The sequence below is a fragment of the Syngnathoides biaculeatus genome, chromosome 13, assembly GCF_019802595.1.
Source record: "Syngnathoides biaculeatus isolate LvHL_M chromosome 13, ASM1980259v1, whole genome shotgun sequence".
Lineage (NCBI taxonomy): Eukaryota > Metazoa > Chordata > Actinopteri > Syngnathiformes > Syngnathidae > Syngnathoides > Syngnathoides biaculeatus.
The window spans coordinates 13,446,347-13,460,536 of record NC_084652.1 but is presented as its reverse complement, the minus strand read 5'-3'; the positions used below and the strand labels follow the sequence as shown (position 1 = coordinate 13,460,536).

The window sequence follows — 14,190 nt, the reverse complement described above, 5'->3', positions numbered from 1 at the left end:
ACTCAAATAAAGGTCCAATATAAATCTTTATTTTCAATAGTTTAAACATTTACTGATTGGAATGATAAATACTGTGCCGTGAAAAAGTATTCACGCCCTTCCTAGTTTCTTTTGTTTTTCCTATCACACACAAATGATTCAAATCATCAAACTAATATTAATACTCATAGACAACCCTGGGGGAAGGGTCGTTTCAGCCCCCCAGCCACCTGACTAACTTTCAATCCTCCCCGTTTCCAATTTTCTGCACTATCACCTGCCCCCGGTTTTACCATTTTTAGCCACCGGGCAACAAGCCAACAATTTCAAGCAGCATGGGGGTTTGAAAACTACTACCTTATCCTAAAGTCTAATGTATTTGAATGCAAATGGTGGAAGCAACACATGCAAACGGATACAAAATTCATACAGACAAATTTCCTTTATCTGTGAAAAATGCAGCTTACTGTCAAGCCTACAAGCATCTTAGTATTTCTCTATATTATGCTGGCAAAGGCGTGCATATCAGGAGCAAAACAATTTCCATTGAAACTGAAGGAGGGGTGTGGGGGAGTCCAAAAACTGTTTAATTCTTTACAGTTTATTCATAAATAGTAAAAAGTGGTACTCACAATTTTGTGTCTAACTGCAGCAAAAAGCCCTGCTTGTCATACACTGAAAGAGAAAGACAAAAAGATGGAAAATGTACCTTTTATTAGAGTGAGACAGAGAGTAACATATTGGGTTAGTTAGAACTGGTTCATCTGTGACGGTGCACATAGTCTACCAGCAGTTGTTGTAGTTGGAGACCAACACTGTCTTACACAAAAGCACTAGAATTAAAGGATCGAGACGAATAAGCAAGGTTAGGGAGAAGCCAGCCAAAACAATCTGTTGAGTCCAAAAATAAAGTGAGAAGGGAAAAAAAAAAAGTTTGCGATCACCTATGGACAACCAAATCGGGAGCCAGTAGGTGCCTACTATGGTATTGAGGGGAAAATCCAAATAGAAGACAGAAAACAATGTAAATATAAGGGTGTCCCAAAAATGTATTCAGTCTCAAGTATTCAAACACTGTACAACTCATTTTCAAAATGCAATAGAATCTTCAGAGATTGTTACATTTCAAACAAACTGTTTCAGTTATTTCCAATTTCTGGGATGGCCAACTCTTCTGAACTGACTGTATACGAGTGCATTTATAAACTTCCAGTAGAATTTGAGGATACATTTTGTTTGTTCAAAGCTAAGTCGAGCTGCCATTGCTATTTCACAATGGTTTAAGCCTACAAAAACATTCAGTGCTAAATGGTCTAAGTATGTGCACATTTTCTGGACACCCTATTTTTTAATGATGTGATGAGAACAGATACTGTACATAGACTACAGAGGCAAGGTCTAAAGACTGCAATAAATGGGGTGACGTGGCCGAAAGCGACTGAACTTGACAATGGTGGGGGGGCGGGCTGTCGTCGACTCCCTGACGAACACTAGGCCCTTGCACATCTTGATGCAATGTAAAAATTAAAAGAAACAACATTTTAAAATGGCACATTAACTGTTCCTTTTTCTTTTAGTTTTAATAGACTCAAAAACAGAAGGGCACAGTTGTCCATGAAGGAGCGTATTGTAGTGAACGCTGTCACTACATTCTAATAATAATACTAAGATTCTTTTTGCGACTGGCTGGGTACTATGTGAGGGTGTACCCTCCCTGTCGGCCAAAAGCAGCTAAGAAAGGCAGCAGCTCACCCGTGACCCTCATTAGGATGAACAGTATATTAAAAAAAAAAAATGGGATGGTTGTAAGTTGGTTCCATTGGTTGGTTCCATGCTTCCACTCAGGCAATTCAGCTTGCAGTTTCCATACTGGCAGTTTTCCATCCACAGATATACATGATATTCTAAATAAGAAAGTATTATTGTAAAACATACTGTATTCTTACATCTTGGCTGCAAGAGGCTGGATATCATCTCTACCTGAAAATGTAATTTTTGCTGGACTATATAAATCTCTCTGTCTCTCTCTCTCTCTCTCTCTCTCTCTCTCTCTCATACACACAATTGGTACAGCTTGGCGATCGGTCAGTTGAATTTTGCATATAGACATTTTTCTTAAGGAAGCTCGTGTGATATATATATATATATATATATATATATATATATGCATTTACATGCAATTCAAAATTTTAACCGTAGGAAAACTAATGGCTGACGGTCAGCCACTCGTGAAAACTAGTCACCAAATCCCATATATTGGTTCAGCCGAGTTCGGCCACATTGCTCAGTGTGCGAAGGGCCTTATATACCACAATGTATCCCACCGTGCATTGTTCTGTTTATGATACCGCTTGTGCCACAAAAGAACGTAGTTAAACAATCGGGTTCTATGAATGTCAGCTAAAACAAAACGTCTTCACATGTAATCAAAATCATAATTTCAAGTACTGTTACAAACAAGTAATACAAGTATAACTGTCACCGATGTTTTGCATGTGTGGTGTGGTGATTGACAGATGACTGAAACAAATGAATACGCTGGGTTAACTTCGGTGGGATAAAAATACTATGCAATCATATAATCCTATACAAACTAGGAGTATACTTTCTTGTGACAGTTCTGTAGCATACTGTACTTCTTTTAACCAGATAAGCATTAGTGGAAAGAAGAAAGAGCATAGTATTACGCCTGCGGTTGTGGAGCTCGTCTTCACAGAAAAGCTGAAGGAGAAAGATAAAGACAAGCAAAATGGGAATGCATGACAGCTCATTAGGGAAGGATCCAGGCACTGCCCTGGAGGATGAGGACTTCTACCAATGCAGCCAGGACGACAAGAGTGTGTGTGCGCACAGGGTCAAGTCCCCCGGCCGGATATTACAATGGGGAAAGGTAAAAGCTGTGGAGTTGTACAAAAGAAGTACAATTGTAAACACAATGTACTGAATGAACCGTCATTTAGCAGACTGGATTTTACAGCTTCGTAGGCAAGACAGCAGAGGGCAGTATTTCATTACAATGCAACTCATGAAGGGAAGAAATGCCACACAGCACATTTCCACGATTCACAATTTAATTAAATACTGACAAAAAAAAATCTCTGATTTTGGAAAGTTTGTACTTTTAAATTTGTTTGGGAACATTTTAGGAGGGTATGTGACTGAATTTTTCAATGAGGGTTCTTTCACTGGTATTTAAATGGGGGCAAAAGAAGGAGAAAGGGTAAAAGGTTCACTTGGTAGAGCCACAGATGTACCTGAGCCTACTATTCGTCCCACGGAGATATCAGTTTCCAGCTCTGAAAGACAAAAGGTTCAGTTAGGAGCATTTGAGGCCAGTCTTTGTCAGAAGAATTTGACTTGAAAAGAAAGCTAAGGGAACCGACCAAGCGTACAGGAAAGAGAAATATGGATTAGTAGATTTATTCCCAGGAGGCTAAATTGTGAAAGCCCCATGATTTATTCAAATGCTGGATGAAATGGAAACAGCATTCAATCCCAAAGCACACTCACTGTGCTAAGGATATTATTGCAGATTTATGTTGAGGCGCTCGTGAGGATGGAATGAACACAACACTTTAACTAAGACAAATAAAAGATAGATGAAAGTGAAAGACAGAGCTTCAGCTATTCAGTTAGCATTGATTCGTATTCCATGAAAAATCAACCACCACCACCTAGCAGCCGAAAGGTTGACAGTCACCCAGTATAAATGGGCAGTCCCAGGCCCACTACCTGCAATTCTTTTCACTTCATTGCCGTTAGTGAGGACTACAGTTGTCACTTCAGCACCAAGCTCTGAAAACAAAAGGGGGTTAAAATACTGATAAAAATAATATAAATGCAACTGCTGATCTATGAGCAACTATTGCCATCCAAGTTTATTCACAAGAGGCATGGGGACACTTTAAGGGAGGAGCCTCGCTGGCCGCACACATCTGGTGACTCGCACCCGGACACTAAATGATTAAGCGTCATATCTATCATACACATAAGGTGCAGACTGTATTACAGTTGAACTGCAACCAACCTTACTGCTGTGTAAGCACTAATAAATGACAAAAGGAAAATCCTATTGGAAAATAGGTCAGTTACTGAAAAGGATGAATCTATATTTTAATTCGTCAGAGGAAGTGGAACCACTTGTTTACGGTCTTGACTTGTGTAGAGCCGTTTGACATGCACAGCAGCAATAACAGCACACACACAAGCCACATACGGCACTTGTAAATGTAGTAGTGCAATTTACGTTCATCTTGAGATTGCACCCAGAAGCCAAATATTCTAAAATTTTTCCAACAGACTTATAAACTCGGTATTTAACTTAACACCAGATGTGTGTGGGCTCAACTTAAACTTGGAAAGGGGATAAAGTAAAGAAATTGACAGTTATTAGACCACCACCAATAATTTTGCACTACATACTTCCAGTCCTGTAGCACACCAATAGTTAACACCAGTTTTTAGCAGTGACGCAACAATCTTTGCTTCATTCATTTCTTTACGCTTCGTACCAGCTCTACTATGATTTCAGACCTGAATTAATTGTACAAGCAAACTTTTGCCTGTCAGCCAAAACCATTCTTGGTAACATCAACTAAGAGCATGCATATCCACAAAAAACACTATTATATACAGTATATACACATAGATATATAGTGTATACACATATACACATGCATAAATACTGTATATATAGATATTTATGCAGCATATGTATACTGTACATATATTTCTACTGTACGTGTATTGTAGAAGCCACATGAATGGCAGCAGTCTCAAAATATACAAAATTGGGCAACCACAATAGTTCAGAGTTTTTAAAGTGTTAAGAATGAGAATAAGAAATGTAAACTATACCTTATAAAACAAATGCATTTTATTTATTCATCTTTAAGACGGGGAGTTAAAATAAATGTTTGCACAAGTGTGCACATCCCTAACTGGGATGTGGCTGTGTTCAAATTTAGCAGACCCCATGCAAACTCGTGATGAGTCAGCACACACCTCACAGCGTTTCAAGTGCCTCTGGTTTATCCCAAATAAAGTTCAACTGTTCCTGACATTTTTTTGTATTGCTGCGACGAGCCCAAGTTTTAGCTAAACAGCTTCAAAGCATGACGCAGGCACAACTATTCTTCAATGTAGATGTGTTATAATATATTATTTTGTTGTCTGATGAGTAGTGTTGTGTTTGTAGCAAATATGTCTTTTGGAATTATGGTCAAAGAGTTCAACCTTGGGAGATTTTGTTAAGGTCCTATGAAACCAGAGACTGGCTTGTGTTTGGAAAGCTGGTTGCGGTACCGATCCCAGTGTATACATGCAGTAGAATTTCAAAACAAGGAGACTGCGTGTTAATCTAACCTCGTAAAGTCCAACACTGTCACATTAAGCCTTAACCATTAAAATTCTAATTAAATTCAGTACGTTTTTTTTTTTTTTGGGGGGGGGGGGGGCAAACCTTGAAGAAACAGATTAAACTAATTGAACTAGTGAGCTAAAAAACATATATTCCATCCATCCTTTTCCCTGTGTCGCTTTGCCTCACTGGGGTCACGGGCGTGCTGGAGCCTACCCCAGCTATATTCAGCTGAGAGGCAGGGTACACCCTGAACTCGTCGCCAGCCAATCGCAGTCCACATATAAACGGCCATTCACACTCGCATTTAAAACCTATGGGCAATTTAGTTCATTCAACGTACCTTGCATGTTTTTGAGATGTGGGAGGAAACTGGAGTGCCCGGTGAAAACCCACACAGACACGGGGAGAACACGGGATTTGAATCACTGTCCTTGAAACTGTAACCCTAACCCCAAACAACATCCAGTAACAGGAGATTCAAAAAAGACTCTTAAGCTCATTAAACATGGTATTTGAGTATTAATCAAAATGTACAGGCAAGTTGTCTGCATTAATTACATAACAGTTACTTGACAAGTAAAAGAAAACATGGCAGCACACCCGTGGTGACCATCTGGCTGATCATCATAAAGCAGCTGGCTGATTACATCTTTATCACTGCCAACTACTCTGTTGACTCAACTATCATCATTGCAAGTGTACTGGTATGGATTACAGATCTGATGGATTTTCATAACCTACAGCAAGATAATAAAATAACTAAACATTCAGTCACTCCAACAAGGTGTGAGGACGTCAACAGTCTGATGAGCAGGATATCATCCGCCGTATCTATCCAGAACATTTTCACTGTGATAATTGACGATGGCATTTCAAGTCAATATTGAATAAGTATGATTTTTTTTAGATTCTCAGTCATCTAGCTCATGGCAAAATACATCAAATGAATCAAGACAACTAAACAGTTTTTGGAGAATGTTTTTTTTTTCCGCTTTGTTTTCTTAATTTATTCAAAAATGAACAGTAACTATGCTGTTAGGCGTGCAATATTTTTACTGCTAATACAAAAGATGCCAGAAAACACACGGTGGCAGTTGGGTGGAAAAAAGAATACTCCATTGTATCAGTTGTAGTTATACAGTACACAAATAATCTCTCTCAATTAAAATCTCTCCGCAGAGTTGCACATGAGAACATTTTGACATCATACTACATGTAGCTACATGGAGTAAAGCAATTAATTGAGCCATAATTTTAAAATTCATCCAAAGTCGTACAAATGTGGAGGAAAACTTTGAGTCAATAAGACAAAGGCAAAATCTGATTGAAACGGGCAGTAAAAAAAAAAAAAAAAAAAAATCTATATTTAGAATGCCACATTTTAATAATGGGGTTCAAGAGAAATCCTGTAGCCCCCTCTGGTGGTATGCAATATCGGTACCTTGAGGAAGCTCCCAGGGATCCCGAATCTTGCGTGATTGGACTGGGCTCTACCAGTTGAATCGTCTTTCAAGACGATGTCAATCAACATAGGGGCAAGATAAAGTTGACGTTATGAGTGTCCATTACAAAAACATTTTTCTGATGAATGAAACACAAATCTTTCAAAATGGGCTATGAAGCAAAAATTTCTGAAAATGGCAGAGGCATTATTACCACTGAAAAAACAACTTTTTGAAAATGGTTAACTTGCACATTGATTTATTAATGAACGGCTGGACACAGGACTATTGTTGCACGTACCCAATGCAACCACAGGCTATTTGCTGGCATTTGTTCGTTAAAGTTGTGCAAATGTCCACCAATAAATTTTCACCAGCCGCCACAATGGCCATCAAATAATGTGCTAGTGACTGACATCATGTCTCATTTTAGCGGGCTTTGGGAGGCTCATCCAAGCTTCACATTCATGAAATGCAACTCAACGCTTACAACCACTATACAAATAATTAAACGTTACTATTTTTATTTTGTGTTTTGGTCCACACTTGCTTTCCATGTTTAGCAATTTGTTTTGGTGGTTTTAGGCTTTTGACATTTGTCACATTTTGAAGAGTGTTAACTTTGGAAAAATGCTTTTTTTACCAGTGACAAAAAGTTGCTTTGTGTACTACAGTGGTTTTTAAGATTGTTGAAGCTATCAAAGCCCTCAAGTTTCCTACGTGCATTCACCGAACCCCCATCATTGGAAAGATAAAATGTGATTGTTTAAAATTCAAAACAGAGTAACACTAAATGAACCATGTATCAATGCACCCAAAATCAATGTTCAAAGAACAGAGCCAACAAATCATGGGTTACACCCAAAATTCTAAATCCTAACTAAATGGATATTTACTGCAAATCTGTGTAACTTATGTTATTCCTCACACATGAGTTCAGGAATGCTCAGTTTCACCAATGTAAGTGTTGCTCATATCAATTTCGCAGTAAAGTTCCTTTTCCTTGTTTTTATTTCTACCGTCCTCAAAAACAATTGACCGCAAGAGTCACCGTGAAACATTTGGCAGGGGTTGAACGGAAGAGACATACACGCTGTGTAATGTTTCTTTACCTCCACTCAACCTCTGAAACTGAGTCACAAAACCCCTGAAGTTCAATCCAGCCCAGATTAAGAACCACGAACTGAGCCTTTTATTTTGAAGTCTAAAGTGTCCAAGCATGTTCCCGATCTTTCAATCATTGAAGAGGAAAAAAAAAAAAAAACAGCCTGTCTTCGTCAAATCAAAGGAATATCATGTAACACTACCCTATCATAACCTGAAGTATTAATTCTAATTCTTAGATTCGCAACATATCAATATGTGGTATTGCAAAGATATAATTCTGAATCATAACCAAAGACTCAAACCTACAAGAAGCCCATTTCAGCAGAAAAGCAATTCAGAATCTGGTGTCTGAAAAGTGCATTTTAAACTGGCTAGTTGGCAAGATGCATAAGTATACTTTGAAAGTGGAAATATCAATATGTAATTTCATGGTGGTGGTTTCAGAATTACAGGCAACTCAAATTGTTATCATTCTTGCACAATTTATTGGAGTGGATCTGGTGATTTTAACATGGCAGTGATGGCCACGCACAAGGAGCTCTCATTTCAAGTTTTCTCCACAACATCCACGGCACTGGGCTACAAAACTGACACAGTAATGAGTTGAAAGAAAATGGAATAAATTAAGACGCCACCAGACCGAAACAGACAATTGTGAGAAATCAGCATAGAGTGGAAAATAGAAATGCAAAACAAAATAAAACAGAAGAAAAATGGGGCACAGGTCTCAGTGACAAAGGGGGTAATGAATAAGTCAGACCAGGCTTGTGACTTACGTGGCTTCTGGCCCCATACGTTTAGATGTAGCTTTCCTGATGAGTAGTAAATAAAGCCTAGGACCAGCATGGGGCACAGGACGAACAGCAGCTTGTGTGTGGGCTTCATGGTCTTCAGTCATTCACATGGCACTATCCAGGTCATCACCTGCATAACAAGCAGAGCAGGGTATTTAATTTCTAATACTTGTTGGGAAAGTCATTCAATGGTCGCAGGAAATCTGACGACACGTCAGATACAATTAGTGAGTATTAGGGTCTATTATTACAGGAAGGAGTGAGGAGGGTGCAGGGGTCCTACATGAACGTTTGCACTAATAGCACATTTGATCACATCATTTGTTGAGGAGGTATAAAATGATCATGGCGCGCCAGTTTCATATGTAAACATTGACAGTGACTGGAAATATGATATCTGCAAAATATTTCGCTGTGAATAAATCCATCTGCAACAAGCAGGAGCAGACAAAATTGTTCAATTCAATTTATAAGATCAAACAAATAAAGTCTTTACTTTGATCATATGTCCGACTCACAAAGGCCAGTTCTTGTTATGAGGCTTCCTAACTTTCTTCCTTTGAGAAAACCACGACCATGGTTGACTATAAATTCAAAAATAATTGCATAGGCACTCCGCCACCATATAAAATTATCATTTATGATTATGGATACTATTTTAAAATGTACTTAGAGGCAACAAATCATATCCATGTGTATGCGACAGTGCATAGGCAGGGTTACTGGGTCACCACTTCCATGTATGAATACATCTAAAATGCCTCACTTACGAAAATGCAGCTGATTATTGGCGGAAGCCAGAATAAACCTATAACATATTGACACATCGATTTTGGCCAGTAAACTGAAAATGTGACACAATGTCCCTTGAATAATTGTTAGCTAAAACATAGAAGTGAATTCAGAATAGTTAACACCAGGCTCTTGCCTGGGGGAAAAAAAAAAAAGTATTGCATGATGCAAAATGTACACAAGGTCTAGGTATTGTTTTTGCCCAACTAGGGTAACCATCCTCACATTGTAAATTGTAGTATCTGACTCTGAAAGTGATTGCCTTTGAAGACGGGGCCTGGCCCAGTGAGTGCTGTATGCATCAGCGAATGAGAATGAAGTTGGCTGTTGTTAGCTCAGGTTAGTCAGTTTTAGCGTTCCATGTTTGGGCATCACGTGTGACCAGTGTAGCTTGTCTACGAATGTGTCACTGTTTTTATTGTCTCGTTTGTTCAATACAACAAATACTGTATTGCCAGTGTGACGGTCTGAGCGCTTTCCCGTGCTGAAAAGTCCCCTTGTGATGAATGCGCATGTGTTATTAACAGGGAAACTCTGGGTAGATAGTGGACGCTTACTGGAAAATCCCCCGCTCTCAGTTCCCCTTCTTCTACATAGAGCGAGCTAACATAAGTTATATCCTAACCGTAAAACAAAAGTATATATATATACACACACACACACACACACACATCTGTACGTTTGCTGTGTTCGTCTTTCTCCATAGCGAACATGAACACTCTACGACAAATTGTCGAATGGCACACGTTGAGGCATGGATGCACATGTTTCAGTTTACAAAATATGCGCGCATGCGCATTAATCACAAGAAGGCTTTTCAGCACCGGGAGCGTTCAGACCATCACACCAGCTGGACATATCCTTGATGACTTGGTTACATTATGTTCCAACTCGCGGGAGTAGGCTGTGTTGAATGATCTATCATTGCTAGATAACCTTGTATTATGATCATCGGTGCTGTGGTAAACAAGTTCTGATTTGCAATACACACAAGGCACTTTATTTCTTTTTTTGATGATCCCAAACTTTGAACATATTTGGTTTTGATAGACTCCCCAATGCGTGGTGCATGGATCGCCAATTTGGAAAAACAATCAGTGGGAAGCTTTTGAGGCAGATTTCGCTAGCTTTTTTGATGTTTTGTCTTGGAATAATACATTTTTTTTTCAGCCCTACTCATGATCCATCTAGAATCAATTGGTTATCCAACCTGAAAGTAAGTTGCTTTATGAATAATTTTCTTAGTAGGTTACAGGAAACTGCATCCTAACCCTTTCAGAAAACTGACAGCTATATTTAACAAGTTTGACCCCTCCTATGATTTATAGCTGAATCTACTTACCTTCTTTAAGTAAACAAGACAATTTAATCAAATCCAAACTCACATGGCCTTGACTAGTCATTCAAGCCCTCAAATTAACACATTGACTCAGTTAAATAAGATGCAAGTTAGGCAAGATGTAATTTGACTGCAAACAAACCTGTGTAGCGGAATGGTCAACCCACCGTTTTAAACACCTAAGTCCAGCCTGCATCATAAAAGTGTTTTCCTTGACAGCCTAAATGTCATTGTAACCATTAAAGCGACTGTGATATCAAGACTGACATCGCGGGTGGGGGCAATCATTCTTCTACACATCATGAAAACCGCCTATTCACAACATAATTTTAATCCAAGTGTTGCATTGAGATGAATGATCATTTATTTTAACAAAGACATACTTTTGTTCGCTGCCCCCGTTGGGCACAAGCACATCTTTGTGTATGTGCTTTGTTGGTTTTTGCCGCTTTCTTCTTCACAGCTGGTGGACTCTAGGCTTAGAAACTGGGAATCGAGGTGTTTTTTTTTAATTTGAACAATATGAGGAAAACCAGAATGTTAGTCCCGCTGCCAATCAGTTCTCAATTGTCAATGCCCAACCCTGTGCTTGGCCCGCTGTAAGTTTCTGTTTGCCTTTCATAACAAAACATCTCACATTGGTGGTACACAAAATCTTTTAAATATATTTTTGTATGGCACTTGCAAAAGACTGACAATGTGGCTGCCTGATTTGATAGGTTTCCTCATAGAAGACCTTTGAAATAGCTTACTTTAACTAGGAGCCCTTGTCGTACCTTGGCGAAAGCTACACCCCCTGTTGGTTTTGTGTCGGTCAGTGCCGTAAATACTTGCTGAATGGAACTAGCTTGTTAGCTAGCTGTTGATGCACTGTGATGGACGAACTTTCTCCTATTTAATTTGCTGCGGTCACCTCCTCCAGCGTTGGCTTCTTTGGTTGTGGGAGTGCCATGAATACCCGTGCAGCTTCTAAGACAGGGCTGTCACAGACCTAATTCTGTCGAGACCATGGTCTCGGTGGATGGTTATAGACTTTATCACCATCCCCACTGTGGCCACCGAGGCCAAATGCACAGAAACTGTGTGTAGTAAGTCAAAATGGCCTCTGCCATAAACAACGTGAAAACAGTAACATTTTGTATTTTTTTAACTGAATTTTGAATCAGACTTGTTTACGTTAATTTTTTTAAATACCTGTAATGTCATACATGAAAAAAAATTAAAACAAACGGAGTAGGCCTGAGCCTCAAAAAGGTTGACGACCACTGCTTTAGAGGACACAAAACAAAAACGAATCAAAATTTTCAGTTTTGAATTGCAACATATCAAAGAATAACAACGCTAATACTTTATTCAGACAAGTGCTTCAACGGTTAAGGTAAAGAAAGCCCAGTGATCATAAAAGACTGGATGTGGTAATATCAGAATACAAGATTTTATTGCAGTAGACTGACTTTGTGCCATCATGAAAGACTAAATTTGTTTTGTAGTCTAGTTAACGCCTTACACATTTGTCCCAGACTGCCGCCATGTTTTTTTTTTACCTGTACTGGTTTTCAGATATTTAAACTACTGCATCAAAAGAGACGTAATGAGGCTAAAAGGATTTTTTTTTTTTTTTTAATTCAAAGACGGTGACGCAGAGTAAATGTCTTTGGCGGTGCCGATGAAAAAGGTTATTGACGACTGGCATCTTATGACATTAAAGCCGATCAGCATGAAATCCTAACTATCAGCTGATACTGATCACTTCAATGACAAATGTGTAAAATCTACACTTTGACAGATTACACTTACGATCAATTAGTTGTGAATTTATTAGTTATGAAACCTCTAAAAGACCATGTATTTCGGCTGTGCCGTTTTTTTATTTTTTTTTTTCTTACATATTGCTTTAGAGCAATTTTTACGGGCAGTATTTAACTGCTATAAACCAGATGTGACCCACAATTTACTGAGTTCTTGAGTCGGTTTTTTTTTTCTCTCCAGTGAATACTTATTTGAAGAAGAACTTTTTACATGTACTTGAGTGATATTCTAAAGTAACAGCACTCTCACTTAAGTAAATTTTTTGCCAACACTACCGGCCTCTCTTACTCTCAATTATCCAAATTAGCTTCCCAAACCAGAAGAAACGCGCACAGCTGCTAGCTAAACAAATATAACGGAACTTTGCAGTCCCGAACTATACACGTCAGCCTCGCTCCATACAACGGCTGAATGGGGAAGAATTGTGGCATTAATGGCCCAATACATGACTTGAAAAGCGAATTGACAAACGTCACGGTTATTGGCTCGTTTTAGTCGCAAATGTGAAGGAGCGTCTTGACCACCGAAAACGTTCAAACGTTAGCTTCGCTAAGCTAACGGACCGGGGTATTTAGCATCCGTGTAGTCGCCAGGCCTGCGGTAACAATACGAGACTTGGTCTTGCTAAATGTGGCCGGAACATTTGTCTCACTGACGGGAAGATACACGAAGAAGCGAAATGAGACGAGATTATTAAGATTATAGTAACAAAAGGAGCGCAGTGGCGATGTTCACCTAAGAAGAGCCCCAATATGAACACCCCCCCCCCCCAAAAAAAAAAAATTATATATATATATCCCCATTATCGACTCGTAAAAAGAAGGGACGGTCTGCGATAGTTTCAAAAATAATGAGGAAACAAAACAAAAAAAAATAGTATTACCTTATCTTCTCTCCGGGGCCTCTTGCTTCACTCCTAATTGATGTAATGGATGGAGTGATAAAAGGAGCGTGTTCTTGCTCCCCTCCCGGCCATGACGGCGAAACCCGAGAAAGTAACCCGAGGGCTCGGCAGAACGAAGAAAAAGACGAAGACTGCGTGTTGGTTCCACCGCTCGAACGTGCATACATCAAGCCAGCCAAGAGTGAACGAACTGAGGGGGGGAAACAAGTACGTCCTCCACGCCAGGGGAAGCTGCAAGACTGTCACAGTTGGGTCACATGAGGCGTCTCTGTAAATTAGGAGTTACCAACACTACCACGTCCTGCTCCCCTCCTTCTTCCAACCCCTTCCCCTTCCTTCTCCTTTTCCTCCTCCAATGAATGCGCCTCTTCATCCGTGGAGGGGTGCTCACATGGTTGCAGCCCCCTGCAAGCCAGCTCCCCCTGGATGCTCACATTGACGAGGCCGCTCTACCTTTTACAAGCCGGGTGGGTGCACGTCCTGTGCTAATGAGGCAACTTCAGAAAAATAATAAAAATAAGACAATCCATGCACATAAAACAGTCTATTTGACGCCCCCGCATTTTGCAAATATCTCGTAATGGTATGTGCGTCGTAAGCTTTTTTTCGTTGTTGTTGTTTGTTTTTACGAGTCTGGAACACAGACACACAGGTAAGATACA

The 14,190-nt window shown here is 39.5% G+C and overlaps 1 protein-coding gene across 6 annotated transcripts in view; it reads right to left on the bottom strand.

Annotated features, from left to right (window-relative positions):
- st3gal3b (ST3 beta-galactoside alpha-2,3-sialyltransferase 3b) overlaps positions 1–13,969 on the bottom strand; it is a 42,339-nt gene extending 28,370 nt beyond the window's left edge. The window contains exons 1-5 of one of the 6 annotated variants that reach the window (XM_061838493.1): positions 13,508–13,968; positions 8,667–8,814; positions 3,712–3,774; positions 3,234–3,275; positions 612–654 (exon numbers count right to left, since the gene is read on the bottom strand). In XM_061838493.1, coding sequence (XP_061694477.1) covers positions 612–654; positions 3,234–3,275; positions 3,712–3,774; positions 8,667–8,775 — 257 coding nt within the window. In that variant the 5' untranslated portion in view covers positions 8,776–8,814; positions 13,508–13,968. Of the gene's footprint in view, positions 1–611; positions 655–3,233; positions 3,276–3,711; positions 3,775–8,666; positions 8,815–10,818; positions 11,121–13,507 lie in introns of those variants that run through there. The other 5 variants (XM_061838497.1, XM_061838494.1, XM_061838496.1 and 2 more) reach the window with 5 other exon arrangements.
- Positions 13,970–14,190: the final 221 nt, after the last annotated feature.